General features: G+C 41.8%; 5 protein-coding genes across 6 annotated transcripts in view; 2 read left to right on the top strand and 3 right to left on the bottom strand.

Moving 5' to 3' along the window:
• The first annotated feature begins 59 nt into the window (after positions 1 to 59).
• Positions 60 to 2,161, top strand: Cyp28d1 (Cytochrome P450 28d1). Its single transcript, XM_017176640.3, has 6 exons — positions 60 to 273; positions 323 to 461; positions 521 to 628; positions 891 to 1,518; positions 1,580 to 1,849; positions 1,909 to 2,161. Exons 1-6 carry the CDS (start codon positions 80 to 82, stop codon positions 2,073 to 2,075), a joined length of 1,506 nt encoding a protein of 501 aa, XP_017032129.1. The 5' UTR covers positions 60 to 79; the 3' UTR covers positions 2,076 to 2,161.
• Positions 2,116 to 4,593, bottom strand: LOC108081450 (TBC1 domain family member 19). The gene is made up of 7 exons (XM_017176639.3): positions 4,208 to 4,593; positions 3,579 to 3,765; positions 3,432 to 3,525; positions 3,124 to 3,376; positions 2,596 to 3,065; positions 2,450 to 2,531; positions 2,116 to 2,388 (listed from the first exon to the last, which is right to left on the bottom strand). Exons 1-7 carry the CDS (start codon positions 4,475 to 4,477, stop codon positions 2,215 to 2,217), a joined length of 1,530 nt encoding a protein of 509 aa, XP_017032128.1. The 5' UTR covers positions 4,478 to 4,593; the 3' UTR covers positions 2,116 to 2,214.
• A 571-nt stretch (positions 4,594 to 5,164) lies between these two features.
• On the bottom strand, positions 5,165 to 6,598 carry LOC108081382 (pancreatic triacylglycerol lipase). The gene is made up of 5 exons (XM_017176539.2): positions 6,456 to 6,598; positions 6,292 to 6,403; positions 5,660 to 6,240; positions 5,431 to 5,599; positions 5,165 to 5,373 (listed from the first exon to the last, which is right to left on the bottom strand). The coding sequence occupies exons 1-5, from the start codon at positions 6,487 to 6,489 to the stop codon at positions 5,235 to 5,237; spliced, it is 1,035 nt and encodes a 344-aa protein (XP_017032028.1). The 5' UTR covers positions 6,490 to 6,598; the 3' UTR covers positions 5,165 to 5,234.
• Positions 6,599 to 6,712: 114 nt separating this feature from the next.
• TpnC25D (Troponin C at 25D) lies at positions 6,713 to 9,058 on the top strand. Its single transcript, XM_017176540.3, has 3 exons — positions 6,713 to 8,370; positions 8,433 to 8,850; positions 8,919 to 9,058. Exons 1-3 carry the CDS (start codon positions 8,368 to 8,370, stop codon positions 8,945 to 8,947), a joined length of 450 nt encoding a protein of 149 aa, XP_017032029.1. The 5' UTR covers positions 6,713 to 8,367; the 3' UTR covers positions 8,948 to 9,058.
• Positions 8,993 to 27,676, bottom strand: part of tkv (serine/threonine receptor kinase thickveins) — a 57,683-nt gene continuing 38,999 nt past the window's right edge. For both annotated transcript variants that reach the window (XM_017176535.3, XM_017176536.3), the window contains 2 exons: positions 11,476 to 11,663; positions 8,993 to 11,411 (listed from right to left, as the gene is read on the bottom strand). In XM_017176535.3, the coding sequence (XP_017032024.1) occupies positions 10,107 to 11,411; positions 11,476 to 11,663 (1,493 nt within the window). In that variant the 3' untranslated portion in view covers positions 8,993 to 10,106. The remainder of the gene's footprint in view (positions 11,412 to 11,475; positions 11,664 to 27,676) is intronic.

Below are 27,676 nucleotides of genomic sequence, written 5' to 3'. Positions count from 1 at the left end.
ATCAAGTTCAATTGGAATCACTGAGGTTGCTCAATTGAGCTTCAGTTGGTTTTCATCCGCGTTGCCGAACGGTTGTGCCATGTGTCCGATTACCACAGTTCTGTTCCTGCTGGTGGCCCTCCTGGCCTTGATCTATGTTTTCCTCACATGGAACTTTAACTACTGGAAGAAGCGAGGTATACCCACGGCCAAGTCATGGCCATTTGTGGGCAGCTTTCCCAGCATTTTCACCCAGAAACGGAACATGGTCTACGATGTGGATGATATCTATGAGTAAGCTTATTTGATTTAATTAAGAATGGTGATAATTTAAAAATTCCAGGCAGTACAAGAACACGGACAGCATTGTGGGAGTGTTCAACACGCGGATGCCACAGCTTTTGGTCCTGAGTCCCGAGTACGCCCATCAGATATTTGTTACAGATTTCAGAAGTTTCCACGACAACGAGATGGCCAAGTTTGTGAGTTTTAGAAGATTAACTTAAGCTCTAAAGATTATTTCAAAAAATTTCTATGACAGACCAACAAAAAGGTGGACAAGATCCTGGCCAACAATCCCTTTATATTGACGGGTGAGGCCTGGAAGGAAAGGCGTGCCGAGGTTACCCCAGGACTTTCGGCCAATAGGGTGAGTTGAGGCTAAGACCTATAAGTTTAGTTTAAAATAATAAATAAATAAGGCAAGGTCATAAATTGTATAGAAATCGTATTGATAAGGCATGCACTAAATACAGATACATTTAATACATTTCATTTGATTGTATCGTATCTTATCATTAGCACTTTAAGTGTTTTTTTTTTATATGCCTAATCAGTACAAGTGCTTTGAGCTACAAGCAAAAACAATATTTTATTACTCATAACTGTTTTTCTCCAACCTACCCCAAAAGGTTAAAGCCGTCTATCCTGTGTCACAAAACGTTTGCAAGAAGCTAGTTGACTTTATCAAGCGGCAGCAGCGTATGGCCTCCTCGGAGGGTTTGAATGCCAAGGATGTGTGCCTGTGCTTCACCACCGAGGTGGTGTCCGACTGCGTCCTGGGCATCTCCGCGCAGAGCTTCACTGACAATCCCACTCCCTTGGTGGGAATGATTAAGCGCGTCTTTGAGCAGTCCTTTGGATTTATTTTCTATACCGTAGTAGCCAATCTTTGGCCTCCGATTCGCAAGTTCTACTCTGTGGGCCTGTTTGCCAAGGATGTTGAGGAGTTCTTCTTTGACATAATGAAGAAGTGCATCCAGTTGAGACGGGAAAATCCAGTGCAGCAGCGCGATGACTTCCTCAACTATATGCTGCAGTTGCAGGAGAAGAAGGGATTGGATACTGTGGAGTTGACCTCGCACACGATGACTTTCTTGACGGACGGCTTTGAGACCACAGCCCAGGTATTGTCCCATATCCTGCTTATGCTGGCGCGCAATCCCAAGGAGCAGCAGCGATTGAGGGAGGAAATTGGTACAGGAGAGCTAAGCTTTGAGGAGTTGAGTGAGCTGCCTCTCATCGAGGCCTGCATTCATGGTTAGTTTTCCACACAGATCAATCCTATGAACCCTATCTTCAAAGACTTCTATTTCTCTAGAAACTGTGCGAATTTTTCCACCTCTCCTGACTGCCCGCAAAGTGGTTACCCAGCAGCATGAGTTTGTGAACAAAAATGGCGTGAGCGTGAAGGTTTATCCCGGAGATGTGGTCATCATTCCAGTCAACGCTTTGCACCATGATCCTCAGTACTATGAACATCCGGAGTCTTTCAAGCCAGAACGCTTCTTGGAGGTTAATGGTGGATCCAAGAAATTCAGGGATCAGGGCATTTACTTTGGTTTTGGCGATGGACCACGCATTTGTCCAGGTGGGTAGCCTTGCTTTAGGGGGAGTCACAGCCCTTAAATAATATTCATCTCTTTGCAGGCATAAGGTTCGCCGTCACCCAAATTAAAGCAGCTCTGGTGGAGATCCTAAGGAACTTTGACATCAAGGTTAATCCCAAGACCCGTACTGATAATAAGTTCGATGATACCTACTTTATGGCTGCTCTTAAGGGAGGCATTTTCCTTGACTTCACTGAGCGCCAGTAGATCCTGGACATACGAGTTATATTGATTTTCTTTATGTAAATTCCCCAAATTATAAAATTAAATTTTACTACTTGATACACCGGAAATAATACTTTAATTTTGTAACAAACTACCACAAAAAACCCCTTTAGTTTGTTGTTTAGTCTCTACTCAGTGCTAGTTGCACAAGGGGTAGCACTTTGATGGAAGACAAATCCGCCAGAATGGCCTCAATGTTGTCCAGCGAGGCCACCTGCATGATGCTTTCCTTACGGAAGCTTAAGATGATGATGGCAAAGAGTGGCAGGATCTCAAGGCTATCAAAGCCCAGTATCTGAAGAAGATATGGGAATATTAAGCATTGAAAATGGCTTTCTATTAGAACAGAAACCTACCAGGTCCCAGAGAACCAAGAGCTGATCAGGTGGCAAATGTCCTGAAAAGGCACGCATCAGCCACTTGAAGACGACCCGCAGGCTGCAATGGTTGGTTAACAGGTTATGAAAAGGAGTTTTAAGAAAGATTCCTAACATCTACTCACGGCTGTATCTGTAACTCCCGAAAATGTGACCACAGCTGCGGCTCGTACGTCTGCAGCAACTTCTCGAAGAGCAGGCACAGACTCACAATGCCCTGCGGATGCGTATTGATAGTGGTCAGGCGATGGCAGTAGCGAATGTAAAAGGCCCGAAACGTATAGTACAGATTCACTGGAGAGTCGTACAAATAGCAAAAGGGGGCGGCAAACATGCAGATCCCATGAAAAGGCACCACTCCCGACGGAGGACCCTCGTAAGTCTTGCCCTTCACCGGAAATGTCTCGTAATCCACACAGCTTCCTATGTCCGTGTCGCGGGAGAAGCAGAGCAGCACCTGGTAGAGCACATCCTCAAAAACAAAGTACTGGTCATCGTTAGAGGCCGTCAGTTGTATGTCCTTAAAGACCAGTTTGTCCACTATGTGATCCGTGGTCCACACAGCATTACGCAGCTTGTGCCAATAGTCAATGTCCTGTGGGGTATATATTTGGGTTAGTCCTTCTATAATCTAGAAAATACATCAATCTTACGTAGTCGTGTAGCTTACTGTCCAGCACAGAGGCCCAGAGAGCTCCCCTGTAGGGAGCAGGGGTGCAGCCTTTCTTTAGGAACTGCTGGCACATGGGCGCATGCCTGCCCTCCAGAATCCGCTGGCATTGTACCGTGAGATCCGGCACTCCCAGATAGCTGTCACTCCGCAAAAGATCGGCATAATGGCCGCGCAGCTCGAAGAGATTCTTCACCGGCAAGGCTATGTGCGAGAACTCCCACTGGGGGATTTGGCTAAAAGCAGACCATAATTTAGCTTATCATATGGAAATGTATTGTCCCTACTTACTCTGTATTTTCGGTGGTCTTGGCGGGTCCTTTTAGCGAGAGCAGCACCTCCAGCAGATCTTTTGGGGCATAGACTGGTCTGTAGTTGGCCAGATCTAGGGATTATGCTTTAGTGGGATGTATGTGGCTTTCACCTGAAGTTACCCACCCATATTGTAGTTGCTAAGTTCGTTCCACTTGGCCATAAAGTCCTCGCGATCGGCGCTAATCCTGGGCTGTCCATGCAGAGGGACCTTCAGTTCGGTGCACATGGCATTCAGACTTTTTCGAACCCTACGATCCCAAAGGACTCCTGCCCTCTTCAAGTAGCCAAGTGGATCACTAACGGTGGGTTTCTGTGAAACAATTGGCTTGTCAGTTTCCGTGTCAACAGTAGGTTCTACTTTAAGAGTCATTAAAGACTTGGATTTCCAGATCATTGAAACCTCCATTATTAAAATAAGAATGCTTCAAGGATAAAAGTCCTTTTAATAATTCTTAAGACTAGTAACTGAAGCTATTTTTAAATACATAACCAATAAACTTAAGTAACTTTTCCATATTAAATCTAATAGGAAATCAGCTAGAAACGATGGAAATAGCCAAGCACACTCAAATAATTTAAATTTTAGTCAACAAAAATAAACAAAACATGTGTCTTTCTTTGTGATTTATAAATAGAAAATATGAATTTCTAAAAATAAATTTAGAAAAGTAAAATTTAAATAAAGAAAAAGTAACACCTCCATTTATCAATTGTATCAGAAATTGTATTTAAAATATAAAACCTTTACCCACCGATGTCTGTTTATGGGTGAGCCCTTTATCATCCGTCTTGGTGAGCCGGCTACGGACCAGGTTATAGACAATATTCCGGATCTCCGTCTCCAGTCCGGCGCCCTTGATGGCGTCCTCGAGGGTGTTGCGCATGTCGTGGGTATCCACATTCGGGCTGCACACGAGTCGCTGCAACTCCTTGTAGATGGGCTCATAGCACTTGGTGTTCTTGATGGCCGCGATTACCTTGGCGGTCATGTGATGGATGCTGGCATCCTGCAGCTCCTCCATACCGAACCGTAACCTCAACCGCTCTGTATGAGACTCAACCACTTACTAATCACCGTTCCGATTAGCTCGAAAAAGTTGGGCGCTCCTAACAAACGTTTTCATTTGACTTTTATCGATCAAACTCGGTCGCCTGCTTTGATTTGAAGTCGAAGTCGAGTCAAGTCGAGTAACTGCATCCATTCTCCGGCTGTCGTCGCTTCGTAGCGACGGAATGCAAACACTTGTTTGTTCGGAACAGCTAGTTTCGCGTTAGTTTCGCTCGCCGCCCCTCGCAACCGAAAATTCCATTATGTTTTCGTTTCAAATGAAAACCTAAAGGCGCGTGAAATTGCTTTCTATACTTTGCTTTTTGTATATGCACATATATACTTTCAGGGCACCGCTGACTGTAAGTGGCGGCAACTTTTTCTTGGCATCTGTCATCTGCTACCAACGAGTTGTTGACGTGGCTGTCACGGTGGTGGTGCTGTTGCTCCTCTGGGCCAAACTCACCTGTTCCTCACCTTATGTACAATACACTGACGAATTCTTGTATCTATAAATTCTTCAGAAATCTTAAAATTATATTTTCTTCAACGTAAAGCCCCTTTTTACTTAATCTTATATCTACAAATTCTAGGGAAATCTAAAAATTATATTTATTCCTCCTACCCAGAGTTCCTTTTCTATTTTTCTTTTGCTTCAATATTTTTTATTGGTTATAATCATGGTGTTATAACATATTTCTGCTACACTTTCTTATTGTGCCGTTTTATTGTCAAAAATCCCACTTAGGACCTAGGAATTCGTCGATTATGTAAGTTCTGTTTTTAAATTCGCGGCTCAGATTCATATGGTTTACGCCCATTGCATAAGGTGGAAAATAATTAGTCTCCAAAAAGTAAAAGCCCCTGGCCCTGCAATCCAAACAAAATTAGAATTTTTATAGTAAATAATCTGGTAGCTGTACTAACTCCGATCGTACGTAGAAGCCCATCTGTTCCACATCCTTACTGGGCTGGCACTTTCCATTCAGAAAGCTACTGTAGTTGGAACAGCCGTAGCCAAAAAAGCCCAAGGGCGAGGCAATGGACTCCGCGTAATAAGTCACGGCTCGGTTGTGGTAGCAGTAGTGGGTGGTTACTTAATCAAATTAAATTTAGTAAAATTTAATTTTAGCTTGGAAATTTTAGAGTAACTTACTCTTGCTGACATCCCCGCAGTTGGGCTGACTGATGCCCATGTTCACGTAAAAGTCCACGTGACCCACTGCCTCTAAAAGGCCAAGCATCAGGACATCCGTGTGAATGACATCCACGAAAAGGGCATCGGTGGAATCCAGTTTATCATCTTTGTCGGTGCCCAGAAAGAGTGGCTTGGCCGGATTTAAAGCGGTGATGCGCTGCAGTGGCAGGTTCTTAGGCATAAAGAGTCCGGTAAACCCGGCTACATGGGCACCCAAACCGAAACCGATCAAATGCAGATCCTCATGGGCCACCAGACGTTCGCTAACAAGCTTTTCCAGTAATTGGGCCAGGCAACGGCCCACGAACTTGGCATTCCCCACTGCCTGCGAGTAGCAGGGTTCCACGGCCAAGTTTGGAAAGTCCGGTGAGATCACATGGTAGTTCTGGGAAGTAAGCAGGAGGCGCAGCTGATTGTTGGGCAATTTGTCGCGGTTACCATGAAATCCATGAACTAAAACTTTTAACTGTTTTCGAGGTAGAAATCCTGAATCGCTTAAATTGTGCAACCACAATTGTTTTCCCTCGAGGATAGTGTTTCTGTGGAGATATATGGTACAAAGCGGTCTTATTTTTTCACTTTTTTCTTACGTGTAGAACCAAAAGGTAATGTTCTCATTGGGACATGTTTCGTCCTGAAGGGCAAAGCAATTTGCTTCCTCCTCTTCCTCATAGACAGCGTAAACGGTTTGACATGAAATGCCTTGACAAGGGTAGATAATCGAAATATTAAATGGAAAATGGACCAGAGTTACCTATTAAAAGCAAAAGTTTCCAGACTTGCAACATGTCTTCCGAAGCCTTGGAGGTACAAAAGAGGTCTAACTTTTATTAGAAATTTAAATTTAAGCCAATGCTAACCTAATTAGCATTGCTTAATAGGATTACAAATGCAGAAATAATTTTGAATTGCATTAGTTTTGGACTTAACAGTTATTAGCTTCGAAAGTGGAACTGTTGTATAAGTTGTAAATAAGGTTTATTTAGTTATATTGTAATAAGTGAGGAAGTATTTAATTCAAGTCATAAAAAGGATACAATTTTACAATTACTTTTGTTGTAGAAATCTGTGCTTTCCAATATGAAATTTGCTCTTCAAATTTAAGCCTAATATTTTTATTTCTCTCTCTTAATCCAAATTTCCCAAAACTCCTTTACCATAAATCATATAAAAACAGAATCACTTATAAAGAGTTTTCGCCTGGGCCCCGAATACAATTCGTTGTGGTAATTACGTCGTAAATCTAGCCTTAAATTTCATGCCACCAAACTGTCAGCATCCGAATTAGAACTTGTGCCACGTCTCTGTGGCCACCTCCACTTGAGCTATTTATATGAGGAAGCACACATTTTGAGAATTATGCAAAAACAATCGAACTGTCGTCGGTGTGTGAGTGCACTCAACCCGTTCCCTAAGCCCCCTCCACCCCACCTGTCGCGGGACATTCCAAAAGTGTTTCACGTTTTGTCATAAATAATAAAAATCAAATGACCATCAAAAGTTGCGGCGGCTGCTGCCTGCCTTTTGCCTTTGGCTGTTGCCAAAAAATGCCGCCGTCGCCGGAAGGTTACACACGGACAGAGAACGAGAACCCAAGTCCAAAAAAAAAAAACCCACTATTGGCCTGTCGTCCATCTCGCCCCTGATGTCCATTTGCCAGTTTGAATGCCTGTTTGTTTGTTTTAAAGCAAAAATATAAAACCAAATCAACATTTTTGCGCAGAAAACAATTTGCGCGACGCAACTAAGGCTGTGTGCGTGTGTGGTTAACCGCAGTAGTAGGAGGAGCAGCAGCAGCAGCAGCAGAAGCAGCGGTAGCACCAATGAGCCTGTGGAAGCCAGCGGAGGCATCTGGCCCACTCATGATCATATGGACAAAAATTGCTATAAAGTACTAAAAATACAATTACCGTGAGAAAATCGCGCTGATTTTGTGACTGATTGTGAAGACGTTTATAGTCGATTTTTAGTGACTGACTGAGTGACCGACCGACCAGGCAGGCGAGGGTGTATCTGTATCTGTATCTGTATTTCTATCTGTATCTGTATCTGAGTCTACTATCTGTATCTGTGTGGCCCAATATGGATGCTGCTGCTCTTTTGCATAATTGTGGCGTGCGCTGTGCGCTCGTTTTTCCGGCTGCCAGCGCCAAAGATGATGGAGATGACGTCGCCGTTCTGCCGCCGACCTTAGGCATCAGCCGACACCGAACCCCCAAAAACCGATCCCGATCCCAGTGCACCTGTAACACTTTGATCTGATTTAGATCAGCGCGTCTGGCCAGAATCAGTCTCCGCATCTGCCTCCGCCTCCGTCTCCGTCTCCGCCTTCGCCTCTGCCAGGTCGCATTCCAATGGCTGTTAATAAAGTGCTTTGCCGAAAGGCAAACCAACAATAACCGATGGATTTGGGATGCCTCTGCCGCTGCCACCGCTGCCGAGGTGTACGCTGCGTATGAGTGACGCTTCCACTAAGCGAAATTTGTTGTTTATAAATAATGATCTTGGCCAGGCGATCGGTTTAGTGCGCGCCCGCAGGCCAACGCAGTTGGAACGCATTGGAGATACTCGGTACTCGGACTCGGACACGGACTCGACGCGTTTGTTCGCTCGCAATTATTGTCGCTTGGCCAACACACGGATACTGACTGATACTCGCATACAAAATGGTATCTATCGCTGGGAGAGATTGTGCAATCGTTGGTGGTGGGCTAATTTCTGGTAACCGCAGGAGGACGACGAGAAGATGGACATCATGCGCAAGGCATTCCAAATGTTCGACACACAAAAGACGGGCTTCATCGAGACCCTGCGCCTGAAGACCATCCTGAACAGCATGGGTCAGATGTTCGAGGAGAGCGAGCTGCAGGATCTGATCGATGAGAACGATCCGGAGGACACCGGCAAGGTAAACTTCGATGGCTTCTGCAACATCGCCGCCCATTTCCTGGAGGAGGAGGATGCCGAGGCCATACAGAAGGAGCTGAAGGAGGCCTTCCGTCTGTACGATCGCGAGGGCAACGGTTACATCACCACCTCAACGCTCAAGGAAATCCTCGCCGCCCTCGATGACAAGCTATCCTCCAGCGATCTGGACGGCATCATTGCTGAGATCGATACTGATGGCTCCGGCACCGTGGACTTTGACGGTTGGCTGCCCTTTTTAGTGTGTGAAATGCGTGAAATTAATATTTATTTCCCCTCTTCGCAATCGCAGAATTCATGGAGATGATGACGGGCGACTAGAGGAATCATGTTTGCTGACGAACGGGATAAATACCAACCAATATAGAACGAAGCTTTTGGGTTTAATAATAATTTTTTATTATTTTTAAATAAATTAACTAAACGCTTTAATACAAACTCTAGTTCTTGTGGTCTGCGCGCAGTAATAATGAAACAGAAAGAAACTAAACCGAACTGAAATATCGCCTTATAGATACACATCTAACTAGCTTACACTACTCGTTACTCGTTGCTCTTACGGGCTAGCGATTACAGTCTAACTCTAGCTTAAACAAGGTTACTCGATGTAAGAACGATAAGAGATAAGTTACACGGTTACAGATAAAGATACATAACATATATAGTATTTACAGAATCGCTTATAACGACAATATATAATTTATATATACTATATATGATTAGTGGCCTATAAACATCTTGGCTATTTACAAAAGGGGGAAAACAAAAAAAAAAAGAAAAACAAAAGGAACCGTGCTTCTACAGGTTCTATCTTTATATCTCTAAGATGCAAAATAAACTGCTTATATAGAGAGGGAAGATGGGGTCAGGCTGGGTGTCCTTCTGTCTGTATTCTCCTGTCTTTACACTCGTGTCTTAAGGCAACTAATTCCATGGATTTTACAAAAGGCAGCATTCAAAGTCTGTGTTTACTTAGAGACTAAACACAAACAAAACACATAATTACATATGAATATATGTTGCATGTGGGTACTTAATTTGTAACGTTAATAAAGCGTACAAAAGCTGGCACAGAAACAATATTTTATGTTACATTTAAATTTCGATTCCGATTGATTTTAGTTTGATTACTTATGTACATAAATACATATACATATATATATATATATACTCCCTATATATTTCTCAAATAGTTAAAGCATTTTTCTAACCAAAGATTTTGCAGGGAAGCCATTTAGCTCCTAAACTCAACTTAAATCGAGGCTTTAATCCTAAGCTCTAGCCTACAATCAGTGCGGCGATTAAAGTAATCGGTAGAATAGGCACCTCTCGAGGATGATCCTCCGCTCAAGTACAGGCTGCTTACGTCTAAGACCTAACTAGAGGAAGTTCCAAATGGAACAACAAGGCCACTCTTTCCTCCAAACAAAAAACACAAAAAACTAAATGCAACTTAGGTCAAACCTAGAACGGCGGGACTCTAGACAATCTTCATGGGCACATCGATCAGGCAGTCCGTCTCCAGCCGCCCCAGCGTCTTCTTCACACGCAGCGCCGTCAGCCGGACGGTGGGATTCGGGTGCCAGCACTCCGCCATGATCTTGGAGACGGTGGCCAGTACATCATCCTCCAGCCAGCGTGATGGTATGGGCGGCCGGAAGCCCTTCACGCACACCACGGCGTGCATGTCCTCGAACGTGGGATCCGAGGGCACCACATCGTGGTAGGGCAGGGCGTAGTCCTCGCAGGTGGTCGTCTTGGTCGAAATGGGTGTGTAGCAGCGACGAGCCATCTCCCACAGCACCAGGCCCACCGAGTACATGTCCGCCCGCTTGAATTCCTCGAACTGCTTGGGATCCAGCTGCTGGCTCAGCACCTCGGGGGCCATGTAGCGTCGTGTGCCCACACGGGGATTCTGGGCAATATGGATCACATCCAGTTCCGAGTTGTACTTGACCGCCAGTCCAAAGTCAGCAATGGCACACTGACCATTCCTCTTCACCAGTATATTCTTGCTCTTGATGTCGCGATGGGCAATCGCCGGTTTGCCAGGGGTTCCAAAGATCTCGTCGTGCAGGTGGGCCAAGCCCGAGGCCAGGGAGTAGGCCAGCAGCTGCAGCTTCTGTGGGTTGATCACCGACAGCGAGAGGTAATCGTGCAGGCTGCCCATCTCATGGTAGTCCGTGATCAGCAGCATCTGTGTCCAGCTGCCATTGCCCTTGATGTCGGCTGCTATGAAACCCAGGATATTCTCGTGACGCATCAGCACTGTCTGATAGATCTCAGTCTCGCGGAACCAGGAAGCCTCCTCCGTGGTGAAGAATGTCTTGACGGCCACCCGCTCATCCCGCCACTTGGCCAGCCACACCTCGCCATAGCGTCCCTTGCCCACCAGCCGCACCATCTGGATCTGCTTGGCAATGGTTCGCTGCACCAGAAGCGGCAGTCCCGATCCGGAGCCCGAACTCTGTTCCACAAGCTGTGACAGCGGCGACAGTTGCGAGTTGCACATGGAGCTGATGAGACGTGGCTGCTTGCGCATCTTCTCGCGCCGCTTGTACGTAAAGCAGACGCTGCACAGGATCATCATTAGAACGGACAGGCAGACGACGATGGAGGCGAAGAGGGCTAGCGTGTGCATGGACTCGCTGCTCACGGGCAGATCCGGTGCCGGTGTGGTCAGCTTGGGTGTGTATGTGGGATGCAGGTCACGGTTGCAGAAGTCCTCCTTGTCGCAGCACACAATGTTTTTGCCATGCAGGTGGGGAACAACGGCCACTTTGCACTGTAAAGAGGAAAGAAAACTATTAGTAACACTTTTCATTATTTTATTTAAAGAGCAAACTCACCATAAGAAGGCCGCCGTTTTCTTCGGGTGGCATGCATCCGTATGTGCGCTCCTCCTCGTACAGGCCAGTCGTCTCATCGTAGAGCTCCTGGATAGCGCTGAAGCAGCTGCCTCCGGGTCTGGTCTCGCAGGTTCCATTGATCACATTGTCCGGACAGCTGCCATCGCAGTAGCAGGTCAGGGAGCGGGCTGTAAGGGAAAGGGATAACATTTGCATAAGAATCTTTTCGGGAACAAGAATAAGTATCTTAAGGAATTAAGGCAAGATTTTTATAGATTTTTGCAAATAAAAGTTTTTAGGGCTTTACTATTAAATCGTTTCTCAGTTTCTTTGATTACTTAGAAGTCTCTTCTCCAGATTTTATAAAGTTTTAAGTCCCTGACTTGAGCGTCTTTCATGATATCCGATTACAGCAGGTAATAAGAAGCTAGGAGAAGCTTAAAAAGCACTTAAACTTGATGAGGAAGCTGGCTTAAGTCTTTCCTTAAAAGCCAATACATGGCTTTAAAGGAACCTGTTTCCTCAAATTCCTGGTTAAGAATCATCAAATGAACTTTGTTGCTTAAAAATCCTCTAGGAAATAGTTATCAAATAACTGAAATAATATAATAACTTTTTAATATAATAATATAAATGATATACCCTTGCAGTTACCCATAGAATCATGGTATCGACTCAAAAATCGACTATAACTAAGTCAAAAAAGGATCAAATTCAATTCGGAAAGCTTTTCTGTGTTAGTTCTTAGAAGGTTAATAAATCTGCATACTTAATTTAAAAATTTTTAAAATTAAAATTTTTAGCATTTTTTGAGAATTTTAATGATGTAACCCCTTATAAAATTTTCAAATTTTGAAAAAAATTCAAAAAATTTTTTTTGCTTTCCAATACAAATAGAAAGACTCGCCTGTTAGTGCTGATCAAGAATATATATGATTTATGGGGTCTGAATTGAGTATTTCACTAAATACAATCATAAAACTCTTCTTCAAATTCATATTTTCCATATTTTTATATGATAATTTGTTAGACAAATTAATATTTAGAAAAACCATAACTAAGTCAAAAAACCATCAAATTTTTGTTAATTTAAAAAGAAAAGTTTGAAAAATTGGGTAGTTAGGTTTTCCTATTGAAGCTGAGCTGGCTTCTTCACTGCTTTGCAAGCTTCTAAGTAAAATATAATAATAATAAATATTTAAACCATTCACTGCCTTCGCCTGACTTGGCGATTTAAACCGCCAGCGAGCAGCGTGGCGTGAAAATGCGTCTGAGCATGAAGAGTGGGCCGTGTGGCAGTGGCTGTGGCTACTGTGGCGGTGGCAAGTGGAGGAGGTAAGTGCCAGCTGCAAGTGGAGAGCCTTTGGATACAGCTGTGGGTGGGTGGGGAAGCCTAACGGGGGGTAACGGTAACTCGGGCAATTGATTCAGGTCGCTGGCAAATCTGCCAACTAATTACAAGCTCGTTGCAAGTGGCTGCTGCTGCTGCTGCTTGCTCAGTAGCCGGTAGTCCAGTAGTTCCTACTGTTTGGTCACTCCAGAGTGGAGCAGGGAACCAGAGAACATGGGCTAGCGGCTGCACAACCGTTATGGTGGGCGTCGGGCCATTGGACGCAAGTTTTATGGCCGCTTAAACCGCCTGCGACAGCTATTCGAGTGGACTAAAGTGCGTTTTTCCCGCCGCAAAGAGACAGCCGTTAGATGGCTGAGTTACGTCCAGTCGAGTGGGTGGATGAATGGTTAGATGTTCCCATGGTTGGCTGGAGAGCTGCCGCCTGCCCCCGACCTGCTCAATGCATTTTCCCCAGTTTTAATTGCATTCGTTGCTTGCCGCAGTTCATTCATAAAAACGCCTTAAAAACAATATTTTTTATGGTTTGTGGCAGCAAAAGGTGATTTGTTTGTAAACCCCCCTGACAGCTAGACAGACTGTGCGAAGTATTTAGCATATTTTTAGATCATTTTTATAACGCCGTTGCCCATTTATAAGTCGTAAAGTGGAGATCGTTTGCCAAAACGGATGTGTGTCATGGATTTGGTCTGCTGGAGAGGATAGCAGCTATACTTCAGTGTAAATGTTTTGCTGACTCGATGAGGCTTTCCGATTCCCATTATTGTTTATTGGCTCGGACTCTCGCTCTCTCTCTCGCGCGTTCTAAGAAAACAAAAATCTCGAATTCCATTCGCTTATTTACCCCCGTTACGAGAAACTTTAAGCTATCCAGCAAATCCATCAAAGCCACAACATTCACACGAAAAACGAGATCGCAGTTGCAGAGCCATTAATGGCCATGTGTAAACGGCTCTAAAAGATACAATTCCACTGATTAGCGATCCAAGCGAACGTTGCCCAACAATGAATGAGACTGGCGGAATGTTGAGCGTATTTGTTTTTTGGGAGCAATACCTACCTGGCCAGGTCGCGTGTAGTCAAGGCTGTGAAAAACAACAAGTGACACATGCCTGCAAAACTGCATGCCACAGCACAGTTGATACTTGGCAATTGGCTAAAAAGCTGTGGCAAAGCCAACAAATTGGCGGATGTTGCCTGCCTTTTTGGCCACGCCCTCGGCCGCGGCGAGATAATAATTTAATTACAATTTAATAGCCAGCGACAGCTGCTGTTTGGCTGCTGTCGCCACGCGTTTCCCGCGAGATATATACATATGTATATATATACTCAATTGTTTCGCTTTTCATTCGAGTCTTGCCAAGTTTTATTCGTTTTATTTGGCCGAATACCTGTTGCTTCTGTTGCCGGGGAAAATCAGAGGCAAAGATGGCCACGTAGCACGGTAGCCTCTTGGCGTTGCAGACAAATTATGAATTTCTTGCAGGCCAAAAAAAAAAAAAAAAAGAAGGGGGAAACCAAATTATGAAACGAACCGCGGTAGCCGGTAGAGAGGAAGGCGGAAGAGGAGGAGGAGGATGGCTGGCTGGTCTCCTCCAGTACATTCTGCTCGAGGGGCAAGGCAATGTAGCGGCTCCAAGTTGGCGCCAAGTGCACGCGCTTGCCACTCAGCAAAACCCGAAAAGTGGAAGAAAAAAACCACGAACTGGCAGCCCAGAACAAAGCAATCTCCAGGTTGGCTTCTTGCCTCCTCGGTGAGTCTGTGTGTGTTAGCCGGTTGCCATAAACAACCATTTTTATGTGAAACTCTTCAAACACGAAAAGGAAGTCGAAGAAGGACGCCCTACCTGGTCGGAACATCACAAAAGATGCAGCAGCAGCAGCAGCATCGTTAAATAATATTTCCAATCATAAATACAATCGAAAAATAAAGCTAATTCCAATCATAATTGACATTATAACAAGGTAGGCTTCTTTCAACTATTTATATTAGCTCTGGACAGAATACATATAGCACAAAACAGCCACAAGCAATAAGAATCAGAATTCATTTTAGCCTGACAGAATTTTAAGTAAAATAATTCTGTGGCAACACATATGATATATTCTTGCAAACTCCAGAGAGAGTCGTTGAAAAAATCCACTGCCTAACCATCCCTAACTTATACTATGCATTTAATTATTTATTATTAATCCCAATCATTAATATTTTATATTAAAACAAAACCTTGCTGTTAAAGTATTATCTTTACTACACATATTTCCGCATTCTCCTGGTTTCAGAATATAGTTATCGTTCACAACCGATCTTATTTCATTATCTGAAATACAACACATTCATCTCGCTAATTGCGCTAACTAAAAAACAAGTTCAGTTCCAGAACAGAACGTGTTCTATCACTAATTGAATGCGATTACCAGATTACCTTTATCTCACGGCTCTAACCCAATTCGATAATGGATTTAATTTACTTCAACTGACCTGATTTGATAAATAAAGTTTACGGCTAAGATAGCTCTTAAGAGCTCTTGAAAGAAAGCCATTTTTATAAGAAAATCTTATTTAAGAAAACTATTTCACACTCCATTTCACTTCCCTGGAAAATCTATTAAATTTCCAATACGATTTTTCTTACAATCAAAGCCAATTGCAGCTCCTTTTATGCCTGAAATCCCACATTTGGCCAGCGAATCTCCGAAAGAGATTAACATTGACCCGTAATTACTCTATTTGGATTGCTATTTTAATTAGCCTCTCCGTTGACTTTGAGCAGCTGCATCACAGAGAGCCATAAACGGGGAAACAGTGGGCAGTAAAAGTATTGACACGATCTCGCCTGAGTGTGTGTGTGTGGCCCAGTGGCTTTATAGTTTTGCAACGCACTGTTGTCGCTGGGCGCATGTGGGGAATATTTTACGGCATGATTCAGCTAACGATTTCCGCTGCCAACGCTCGGCTCTCTCTCTCTCACATGGGTGCAGTTTCCACAGGCGATGCTATGATGATATGAGATCTCCGAGAGCTGCGATCAGCGAGAGCTACGTTCCGATCCGATCCGTGAGCTGTGGGCTGTGGGCGTGGGCCGCCTCCCTGTCGAGATCGTGCCGCGAACATTGCATCAAATGGCTAAAAATATATCTGTGCTGCATACACGATGGGCTTGCTCCTCCCACAAGGCGCGCACAAAAAAAAAAGCTGCAGCCTGAGCTCCCATCCCTTCCTCATTGGGTTGGAATTTTTAGCAAAGGTTCCCCTACCGCTCTGGCGTTCTCTTCCACATCCGCCAATCGCCTATATATGCTAAGATGCAACAAAAACAATGGTAAAGTGCAACTTTTAGAGCGGAAACTGCCTTGGAACCACATTCAAAGTTCTGCGATCCTCTACAAACCTCTTAATTTGTATCTCTTCTTAAATAAACATCTCCTTTATTATCTAAAATATATATTTATATTTAAATACAGTTCTTATTCTGTATGCTCAACTATATAAAGGCATTTGGAAAGTGCCTTATCCTACTGAAAGCAGTCATGTGATTGCCCAAGATACACAAATCCATCTACTACTTGTAGTACGCGCAAAGTAAACCAAACACCTGATGGTTGCTGCTGCTGTGAGCTCATCAATGGAATGGAATGGAATGCGCATCATCAGCTCCCAAAATCTTGTCCAAACAAACGCAGCCAAAAAAAAAACACAAAAAAAATCTGCAATATCAACAAATTTAAGACCAAGACTTGTGACGTCTGAGAGAGATGCTTAGTCGGGACACGAACCTAATTTGAATAATACTAGGAAAAGCTAATTGAAAGCTGAATGCTCTTTCCAAAATATGAGAAAAATATATATAATACGAATTTTTTGATATAACTTTTTAAATTGAAAATGTAACCAATTTTTGAAGTATTTTACAAATTTTTTACTTTTTACTTTTAGTCAGAAGCTATCAACGCAGTGAAGGAGTCATTTCCGACCCTATAAATCATATATATTCTTGATCAGCATCAACAGGCGAGTCTTTTTAGCCATGTCGGAAAGACTTCAAATTTTTTTTTTTTTTCAAAATTTGATAAGGGGTTACATCGTTAAAATTCTCAAAAATCGACAAAAATTTTGATTTCTTAAAATTTCAAAGGAAGTTTGCAGACTTATTAGCCTATTAAAAACTAACATAGAAAAGCTTTCAGAACTAAAATTAATTAATTTTTGGCTTAGTTATGATTGATTCAATTTTTCAATTTCCTTAAATTTTATTCTTCTTCTTTTTTAAAATTAAATATTTTCAAGGGTCTTCTCCTAGTCACCTTATGAAAATTTCCACTTGAGACCTTTGTGCTTTTCCGCACGTTTTCCCGCCCATCGTTATTCTTTCTTTTCGATTTCGATGCCCGCGGACTGTGGGCGTCTGTTTTCATTTTCATGGCTTGTTTTTGTGCGATTCGTTTTTATATAATAATGTTAAGTTTTATTGTTCAACGTAGGCAGCACCGTCTTGTATTCCCCGGTATTTATTATAAAAAAAAAGAGACTGAAACAAAATTAGGCGAACAAATTTCAAGAAAAGTGGGCGGCATTTTCCATAATTTTCTGTCGGTCCTAATGAATTGGCTGGGTTGGCATTTGATTTTCCTATCTGATTCCCCTGCCAAAAGCGGATTTATTTATATTGGCAGATTTATTCGGTGCCCGCGACTACTTGTGACTTGCTGACGTTGGCTTTTTATCCACATCATCTGATGTTTGTTAGTTTGGCATCGGTCGGGACGTCGTCGTCTCCGCCACGGTTTACTTGGCTATAATTCTTTTGGGGGCAATTTAAATTTAGTTGCGGCAATTGTTTGTGAGCTTGCCAAAAAATGTTTTGTGTTTTTATCAAGGCATTTGCGCATTTCAAGCGTTCTGTTATGGCGCACGGAACTTTCCCTTTTAGCCAAGAGATTAGACCGCATTCGCCAGCCGATGTCCAGGCCAGATAAGCTTTAGTTCTGGGTAATTAGCTCACTCTTGGAGGAGAAACTGGTTCTACAGTAAGCTCTCTTCACTGTTAAAGCCATTGTTTTCCATAACATTCCTAGTGCGTTTCCTTTGCTTTTGCATAAATGCATTTTACAAGCGTTTAATTGACTTTCAAAACTTGTCACAGCCAATACAAACATGTTTTTGCTGTTAGCCAGGCTCACAGAGATGTGTGGCTGTGAGCTGTGCTAGCTGTAAGCTGTAAGCTGCGAGCTGTGTAAGCCATGAATGGCCGGGCTGCCTCGGTTTTTTCGTCTCCCGATAAATCAACGCGGCAACCAGTTATTTCCCATAACTTGCTGCCGAATCGTGGGCGTTTGTAAGTGAACCTGCCAAGTGCCTCGGGCGACTGGGCTCTTAATCAAAACGCTGTCAAAATTCTTAATAAAATGCAGTCTCTCTCTCTCTGCTTAAATATTTGCAAGTGTCTCTCGTCGCATGCGTTTTAATTAAGTGTCGCATATTTTTAATTAAATCACAAACGCCCAAGCGGCGCGATAAAAACCGCGCCGAATTGCGTCGAGTCAAGCGTGGGCTTTTGGGAGGGAGCGTGCGCGCGATTCTTGAATAGCCACCAAAAGGGAGGAGAGATCTCCAAGCAAATGGGACAGTTGGCACAACAAAATGCTAAACAAAATGTCTGTCTAGTTTTTTGTATTTCTCTAGATCTCTCTGTGCTTAGTGCGTGGGCAGCCGGATGCTGTGGTTGCCGATGCGGCGGCTTCTGTCGCCTCGTAACTCCGACTCCAAGACGACACCTACACCAGATCAGAATTGATCGTTGGGGACCGCCCTTTGCATAATCTGCATAAATCGCATCTCAATCTACATTAGCCTCAAATTGAATTGGCATTAGAGAGGGGTACAGACACAGGCACATCCGGGTTCAAAAGTAATGCCGTCTTATATAGTGGTTATATACTGTCTTGTCGCTATGTATACCAGTTTGGTGGAGACATGTGATCGAGCAGAGGAAACTGCTTGAAATGCAAAGCATAGAGCTGTGCATAAATTAGCCAGGTTTTGAGAGAAGATAACGACAACAACGACAACCGAGAAAACAGTTAAGAAAACAAAAGCCATTTGCTCAGAGGTTGGGACAGAAATAACATGTAAAGGCTCAATCTACCCGGAGGCGCCATGGAAATTTAGAATTTAGAGTTTGTTGTTTGTCTGATCTACATTTTATTGAAGTTAAAAATAAACAAAAGCTGATCTGATATGGCCCTAACTAGCAGCATAATTACATCATTCTCATCTCACCAGCATCATCAGAGAGTTATTACCAGCTATTAACCATCAGTGAGGGTAATAACCACAAAATCAGCTACCAACAGTAGCCCACATGGCAGCGGAATTTCGCCTGCGGGGCAGCTTCCTTCAATGGCTACTGTGATTATTGCTGATGATGTTGCAACATTGGCAATGAAGTCATCAGTTTCTATTGTATGGCGCATGTGGGCAATAAATAATATATACAGAGATATACAGATATTTATATATATATATATATATCTATACAGAAAGAAAGAAAATGAATGCCCCCGCCTGGTTTTTGGTCAAGCGATTGCTAAATAAATCAAGCATACGCCCCGTAAATCAATAGCAATTAATTGTTTTCTACCCATTTTGTTTTGCATACGCCCTCCAATGGAACAATGACTTATAGATTGCCAATGCCCACATATAATTTTCTGTATTTTTTTATAGATATTTAAACGAGTCTGCAAGAGAGAGTGAAGAAAGTTTATGACTTTAATTAGGCGTTTCATTGTGGGCAGAAGAAATGGTATATTAAATATGATAAATCATTGTATATTAACGTTTTCTTTTAAGTTGGCAGTCAAAAGTACTTGGCTTTAACTCGTTTTTTGCGATTTTTCAAGTGGAATATATGATTCAAGCTTGTTTTGTATATTCCAAGAAATCAAATTACTATCATTCAAATCAGTTTCTGTGGAAATGGGAATTTATGCCAAGGTGTGGACTCAATGTTCAGGCAATTTATGTTCTCTAAATCCTTGTGGGAATTGGCCTGGATACACACACACACATTTAAGAATATTAATCATCGCCTAGAAAGGGAGAGGCTGTAGCGGCAAAAAGACTTTAACCCAAAGCTGAAGTCAAAACAAAATCGTTTGTTTTCCTAATAAAAAAGAATGATGGCGAAGGTAAACGGGTTTCAAACTCTGTTTTGTGTTGCCAGCCAAGCCTCTGACTGTGTTTGCTTGAAACACACACAAACACACACAAACACACACTCCAGGCTTGGGCATGACAACTTTTAAAACGATTTTTCCTTATAAACGGCTATAATTAATGCCCGTGTTGCCTATTTATATATTTATTTTTGGTTTTGGTTTTGTGTGTTTCTATTTATTTGGCTTTTTGTCTTGCCGGAGTCGCGTGGAAATCATGAATGAAACGTTAATAGAAAACTTAAACAAAACAGCAACCCACCCAGCAGATGGTCAGATTTATGTCTGACACAATTTGGCTTATGGACTCTCCCCAATCTCTCTGGCAATTAAAAACAATTGCAGCATTCATACATGCATCTATGTGCATATGTTTGTGCATAATTTTCCCATATTTTTCTCTCTTTTTTTTACCGAATCAACACAATCAGCTTTAATTAGAGTGCCCGCCGGGCAGACCGCGCTGATTTGGCTTAATGATTTTTAATTGCAGGCGCAAATTATTAAAACAAAATGCAAAAAAAAACATACTCGCAAAAAATGTACACACACATACACTGCAGAAATATGAAAAATTGCAGCAGCTGTCGAGATGGCTAATTTGCGATTGGTGGCCGGTGGACCACCCAAGTGAAGGCGTTTTTAAACGCCCAAAAATCACGAACGGCTTCTGGGAATTCAATTTAAATTTATAGAAAATATTGGGTTTTCTTTATGAGGGTTTCTATGCTGCTATTAATTTTTAATAGTGTACCTATGCTGCTAATATTTTTATATTATTTTTGAGCTAAGTAAAATATTATATTTCCTTTACATGCATTTATGGGAGGGCACAGTACCAATTTCTGATTAGTTTATATAAATTGTAGTCTAATTTTAATGCTTATCAACTTTAGAAATCTCAAACTTAAATATTTATTTCATATTACCTATTGAATATAGGAAAAATAACCCAAAACTCGAAAATACTCATTACATATCCACAAAATTTCCTTTCTTTACCACTTGAGATCCCTTGCATAACCTTACATATCTCCTCTTGACTTTGTTCCAGTCTTGAAACTTACCTGTAACGAAAGAAAAAGAAGACAAAAATTAGCAATTGATAATCATCGTTCGATTTACAAATTAAAATGACAAATAAAACCATCTGTTCACATAAAAATCTTATCGTCCAGTGACTTTTATGGCGGACATTGCAATTTCAATCGAGCGGAAAAGCAACAAAAAATAAAATAAAAATAAAAATCGTCTTGAGCAGTGACTTGTTTATGAACTGCGAGTGAATATACTTAATTTGCATATTTCAACGGCAGCAGCTGATACAATTTTTATGGCGATTTTATCAAGAGATTGCCAGATCGAAATAAGCAAACAGAATCGGCGGGGATCAATGACATTGATATTGATATTGGGGCGATGATTGCCAATCATCAGTCGAAGATCGGCGATAAGCGATTGGAGATCACGAAACCCAAAACCAAAAATCGAAGCGAAATCGAAATTGGAATTGGAATTGAAATTGGTTTTGAATGCTAATCAGGTGAAGGCGTTAGCCAAAAGTCAGTTCAATCAGTTGATATTCCCTCCACAGTAGCGAACTAAATCGAAGAGCTCTTGTCTGGGCTGTCTTGTTGCCATGGCTGGGTCAAAATTAAAATAAAAACAACAGAGCGGCTAATTAGTCGTCGTCTTCGTCGTCGTCTTGGCTGTGTTTCGCTCTTTTTGTTTCTAATTCGAAATTTATGCGCCTGCCAGACGAAATACCAAATGCTATTTGGCTAGAAATAAACTCGTACGCAGACATTGTGTATATATAGTATATATATTGTATGGCTATGGCTATGGCTTGGCGGCACAAAAATAAAGTCAAGCTGTCTGCGCATTTGTCGTCTGCGATTTGTTAGCAACTTTGTGCAACTCGACTCCTTCTGAGAAAAGATTTAAAATTGCAAAAGGAAGGAAGTCACTGCGTGAATCACAGTGAATCATTTGGCGCTCAATCAGGGACATGGTTGAATAAAGCCTCTGTGGGTGGCCAATGGTTAAGCCCATGCAAGTCGCGTCAAGATGTCAATTCGATTTATGGCCACAACTCGCTCTGCATACGTAAAAAAGCACAGCACAAGACCGGGCCAAGCAGTAGCAGCAACATGTTGCTGAACGCTTTCAGCCAGACTGACCGACTCTTTAGCTGCCTGGCAATTATTGTTACGCTGATTTTGGTCACCTGATGATGAATCAAACGCGGCCAGAGCCACACGCTGCCTTTTAAGGCTGCCCCGGCGACAGCATGACGTGTGCAGGCTTTTAATAGAGACAGGAAAGCATATATATAGTATATATATAAATCTCAGCCAGACTAACAGACACCAAAAATATGCAAATTTCGTATAGAATACAGCGTTCGTTTATTATTTGATATGATATGCACATTCGGCCAAATGAGCAATACGTGCCAATGTGCGTTGTCATTGGCTCTTGATTCGCCATTTGCCATTTGCGATTCGCAATTTGCGTTTTGCCGACCGCGATTCCCATTGTGCTATAGCTAACAACAGTTGTTGCTGTATTTTTGTTGCTGTTTTGCAGTCTAATAAACATGCCGCCGTGCTGTCTGTGCGACACTTATTACCAACAGCAGCAGAAACAACAACAAAAGTGGTCAAGAGCGAACAATAAGAGTTATGACACTTTTTTTTTTGAGCATTTCTCTAACAATTAGCAGCCATAAATTAAGCTCTAAACTTTAGCAGGGAAATGTTAATTCTTTCAGGTTTAAAAAAGTATTTCCAAAAGAATCATAAGTTATAGAGATAAGCCAGAGGGAGTTTTAAGTAATCCCACTTAATGTTAAACCCATAAACATAACGGGAAGGCCCAAAGCTGCATATAATTCAAACAGTAGAGGTCATTGAAATATGGTTTACTCGCAACTTAACAGTGAGTAAGCATTTTATGGCCAAGAAAATGATATAGTGCTTATGGCAATCGTCCATAAAAGCCTGCAATTTTGCATATTTAAAATACAATTTTCTTGCCTAGTCACCAGTTGATTGAAAAAGCTTTAAATAAATCAGTAAAAATATTAAGACTTTAAGTATAGACAACGAATTTCTATATAATTGGTGATAAGTGGTAGAAAATTCTATGGGATACACAAAAAGTCTATCTTTGGACTTAAATTTCTTTGAACTTAAAGTTAGCCTCTGGCTTATATTATTTTTATATCTTAAAAGCTTAAAGAAAATCTTAAAAAATACTTAAAATACAAATACAAAGGCAGTTATCTGCTGTAAACTTATTCAAGTCAGGCTCTAACTTATATTTTATGTATTTTAAAAGCAAGAAGAAAATCTTAAAAATTACGTAGAATAAAAATATATGTTCTTATAAAATCCTCCAATAATTTTAACCGCAACTGTAGCCCCGGTACACGCATGTAAATCATCATAAACTTGGGCTCGCTGCTCGCTGCAAGCCAAAGATAATCGTTTTGAGCATTTAACGCATTTGTGTGGAGTACAAAAAATAAGAAAAGACGAAGAAGCACAGCAAACCCAACGGAGTTGAGATAAAATCCACTCAAATTTCACTTCATTTATCACGAAATCCATCATCGTCCAACAGCCAGCAGCAGCAGTTAGTAAAAGGAGAAGAAGCTGGAGAATATATGTATACTGGGAAGGAAGGAGGAGAACCCAAGTTACTTGCATTTATTTGATTTTGATTAATCGTCAACGAAATTAAGCGGAATTCGTGGATGTTGCTGTTATTGTTCGCTAATGGAGTTTCGTTTCTTTTTCTTTTTTTTTGGGGCAGGAAACTGCATTTACATATGCCTGGCGATGCATATGTATCTGGCAGATACATTTCATTTCACTTGCCTCGCCTCACAGCGAATTCCATGCCAATGTTTTGACAAACAGCAGCAGCTGCCGCCTACTCAGCATTCAGCATATCCGCATATCCACATCTTCGTTTTTCTTGTAGAATGCAGAACGTAGAACGCAGAAGATTCAACTCCCAGGGACTGAGACGGACGGATGGATGGATTCGCCGCGCCTCACAGTCGTCATTTTCACGCGCTCTCCTCTCACATGTGTGCTCCACACGCTGGCGACAGATCGCATCGACTGGAACCCAGATCCGAGATCCCTCATCCCCCAGAACCACACTGCCAAACAGGATATGCGCACGTTGCACTTGAACCACAGCAGCAAAAGACAGGGAAGGGAATTCAGGAGAGCTAAGCAAAGACATCTTTCAATTGAAACCGATGTGGCTGATATTTTGATTAAGCATTAAGGGAATATACGAGCAGCTAATCATGAAGTGACATTTCAGTAGAGATATAAATTATAAATCAATGAGTTAAGGGAATACAAATTTTGATATTACAAAAACCTATAAACTTTTAATAAAGTATCTAACAAACTCCTCCATAAACAACATTGATTTTGACTAGCTAGAAAATATACAAAAGCCCACAAATCGTGAAAATATTTACCTATTAACAGGTAATTGTTTATTAAGAAAATATATGTATCTTTCCATCTAAAAACCTTCAACAGTCTTTAAAAAATAATTACATGTTATTTAAGCTTCTAAGATTTCTCTAATCTTCAACGAGATGCGAGGAGCTCAATTCCAGTTATGCAATTTTCTCAGAACGAATCGGATATTTCACGCGTCACACTCGCAGAGTAATTCCCTCAATAAAGGAAGTACAGCTTTGCTTAGATCAAAAGCCATTGTTGGCAACAGAATCAGGTTTTATATACTAAATGCAGTTCTAAACAGCTTTCATAGCTTTCGTAGCTTTCGTTTAATCTTTAATCTGATAAGAGAGAGCACCTTAATGGCCAACACTTCATTAAAATGAATCGTGTTTTTATGGAAGATCATGAGACGTTCTTCGAGACAATGCCAGAGATTCAATGCTTGCATGAATTAAATATAAATATAAATTAAAAATAAAAGTATATAGATGAGATCTCGCCAGACTAAGGTGTCGCCAGATTGCCTTGCTTCGTCTAAAGACGCGACGGTCGGCATTTAGAGCGTCTAGCCGGGATTTGTGCTGATCGGTCAGAACGCATCGCACACGTAGGGCCATCGCACAAATCAATGACCCCCTTTGCGTGCTTTTAATGAGTGAAGGGGAAAAATCGACAGGTTGGCATTTACGTAAATTAAAAATAAATGCTAAGAAAGTGCAAGTGCCAAATGGTCAGCAAAAAATATACAAAATATATATGTTGTACACAGGTAGAGTTTATGTTTGGTGTTTAGTTTGGTTTTCGTAGATCTTTGAGGCCTCTTCTAAAAACGCTAGAAATGCAGCCACACGTTGCTCGTAAAAATAAACGTGTGCATTACGTATTTATTTTGTTTTTGTGTTGCTTCTCGCTTATTATTATTATAACTATTTTTGTTTGTTTACGACGGCGGCGGCGGCAGACGACAAAATTGATAAGATTAGGTCCGAGTACTCGGAACTGGCAGCTAGCCTAGCTCGGGAACCACCAAACCTAGCCCTGCCGAACGGTCGGTCGGTCATATACCTGGGGGGAATTAGTATTTTAGTGGCCCCCACATCCGCACCCTTATCAGTCCGTGCGTTGCTCTCCTATCAGTGTGAAGAGCGCACAATTTGTGAGCCAGATTCCACGAAACATTTTCGAGGCGATATGAGGAGTGGAACCACATCGAGTGGTTCGGTTCGATTCCATCATCAGGCCTGCACTTGACGGCATTGGGAACTGGGTCTTTCCTATCGGAGCTAAAGCTTATATGTTGTTTTATTTTTTTTCGATCGATTTTTAGATCGCTGGCCAGCGACTTTCTTTTGATGTGATGTTGGCCTTTTTCGAGGAAAACTCACTCTGTGGGTGTGGTTGGTTTGTCTCGAAATCTACACAATAGATATACAAAGGTGTCTTTCGTATTTGTAGCGCTTTCGAGGGTTTTTATCTTGTCTGTTGTTTGGCATTTGTTGCGATTTGTCATGGGCGCAGCCGTCGGAGACTGACCACCACCCGTGGCGAATTTATTATTAAGAGAGAGAAAAATACCCAGACTGTGCGAATGCACAAAGTAAATCAAAAAGACACACACAAGCCGAGGAAACAGAGATCTGCACCTGGACGGATGCCCAGACGATTGGCAGGCGTTTATAAATGCTAACGAAATTAAGAAACAAACAAACTACAGTTGTCTCTCGGAAAAGGGATTGTTTTTTAAACCAAAGCAGAGTGGATTTAAAATTTCTGTTGTGAAAATGGGTATGATAAGTTATATATAGATTGAGATATATATTATTATATAAAATATCTTCACTGCTTCCTAATATATTTATTTTGCATTTATCTTTAAGAAGTATCTTTCAAATTAAAGAACATCCTATCCAATTCTAGTATCTATCAGCTTAAATTCTATCCTCCACTGTATGTAGAAATATTATCAGAGATCAACAAATGCGCTCCGTGTTGGCTATGTCAAGCGGATGAAAAGGGATTATATCAATGTGTATCCCCACGCGCGGTCGTAAAATTCATTTGGCTGTCTAAGCCCAAATCAAATGCTCAGATGCATATCAAAATAATCTAAGCAAATGAAATGAAACGACGGAATGACAACAAAGTTGGGCACACAAAAAGGCATAAAATATGTGCGTACAACACCCCATCATTCCCAGAGAGAGAGAAAGAGTGTGGGGCACCCATAAAATTGACAGCTGATCTTTTTTTCCTTCCCTTTCTGGTTCTGGCTTTCGGGGTATCCAGTGGATACTACTACTATCCTCCAGCAAGGGGTGCCCTGCCCGATTGTGTGGTTGTTTTTCAATCTTTTTTTTGCCTCGCTGTGTTCTACCTGCTCAGGGTCATAAAAAATTAAGGAAAACATGCACAACTCCAGCGGCAGCGACGTCGCATATTTTAAGCTGATGGGATCTCCTTGGGATGGTCAGAAGGATCGGAATCGGTGCCGGTCCCTGTTCCAGTCTCTCTCTCTCTCTCTCGGAGACCCGATACCAGAGACACACTTGGCATAGAGACCCAACAACGAAACGCAATTAGAAACAAAACGCAAGGCAAACGGATTTCAATTGAAATCGGGGAGAAAAAGGGAAGGGGCCAGGCCGGGCATAGTCAACAGGATATGCCCAGAGATTTGTAATATGAGCTCTGCATACTTATGAGACCATGATCATGTGCCGATGATAATGCCAATGCCAGCACTCTGATGGGCTTTCCGATAAGAAACGAGTCTGGGCAAGGCAGTGAAAGCTTCATGGAAAATCTGCTAGAGAATTGCAACTTGGGGCAAAGAGGTTTCTTCAATTGTTAATAAATAAAAACAATCGAAGATTTAATACCCTTTTAATGGGTAAAATAATTTAATAAAAATAAATGGTAAAGCAGTCGTATTTTATAAACATTTTTAGCAAGTCTTTAGAGGATCATGACGTATTTTTTAGGTAAGTTAAAATACCATTTTTTATTTCTTTTTAAAAAGTACTTATTGCTTACATAAATATAAGCTGATTTTAGGTAGAGAAAACTGCGCAGAATAGGTTCTAGGAAGCTTAAAAGAAATCAAAGTTCGCTTCTATAAAATGTTCTTTGT

The sequence above is a fragment of the Drosophila kikkawai genome, chromosome 2L, assembly GCF_030179895.1.
Source record: "Drosophila kikkawai strain 14028-0561.14 chromosome 2L, DkikHiC1v2, whole genome shotgun sequence".
Lineage (NCBI taxonomy): Eukaryota > Metazoa > Arthropoda > Insecta > Diptera > Drosophilidae > Drosophila > Drosophila kikkawai.
This window is presented reverse-complemented; position numbering and strand designations above follow the sequence as displayed.

Coding starts and splice junctions, on each gene's coding strand:
- Cyp28d1 (XM_017176640.3), top strand. CDS start 80: ATGTGTCCGATTACCACAGTTCTGTTCCTGCTGGTGGCCCTCCTGGCC. Junction 629..890: donor CAGGACTTTCGGCCAATAGG/GTGAGTTGAGGC, acceptor CTACCCCAAAAG/GTTAAAGCCGTCTATCCTGT. Junction 1,519..1,579: donor CATCGAGGCCTGCATTCATG/GTTAGTTTTCCA, acceptor CTATTTCTCTAG/AAACTGTGCGAATTTTTCCA.
- LOC108081450 (XM_017176639.3), bottom strand. CDS start 4,477: ATGGAGGAGCTGCAGGATGCCAGCATCCATCACATGACCGCCAAGGTA. Junction 3,066..3,123: donor ACAGTAAGCTACACGACTAC/GTAAGATTGATG, acceptor TATACCCCACAG/GACATTGACTATTGGCACAA. Junction 2,532..2,595: donor CGGGAGTTACAGATACAGCC/GTGAGTAGATGT, acceptor CAACCATTGCAG/CCTGCGGGTCGTCTTCAAGT.
- LOC108081382 (XM_017176539.2), bottom strand. CDS start 6,489: ATGTTGCAAGTCTGGAAACTTTTGCTTTTAATAG. Junction 6,404..6,455: donor GAAACTTTTGCTTTTAATAG/GTAACTCTGGTC, acceptor ACCCTTGTCAAG/GCATTTCATGTCAAACCGTT. Junction 6,241..6,291: donor ATTACCTTTTGGTTCTACAC/GTAAGAAAAAAG, acceptor ATATCTCCACAG/AAACACTATCCTCGAGGGAA.
- TpnC25D (XM_017176540.3), top strand. Junction 8,851..8,918: donor CGGCACCGTGGACTTTGACG/GTTGGCTGCCCT, acceptor TCGCAATCGCAG/AATTCATGGAGATGATGACG.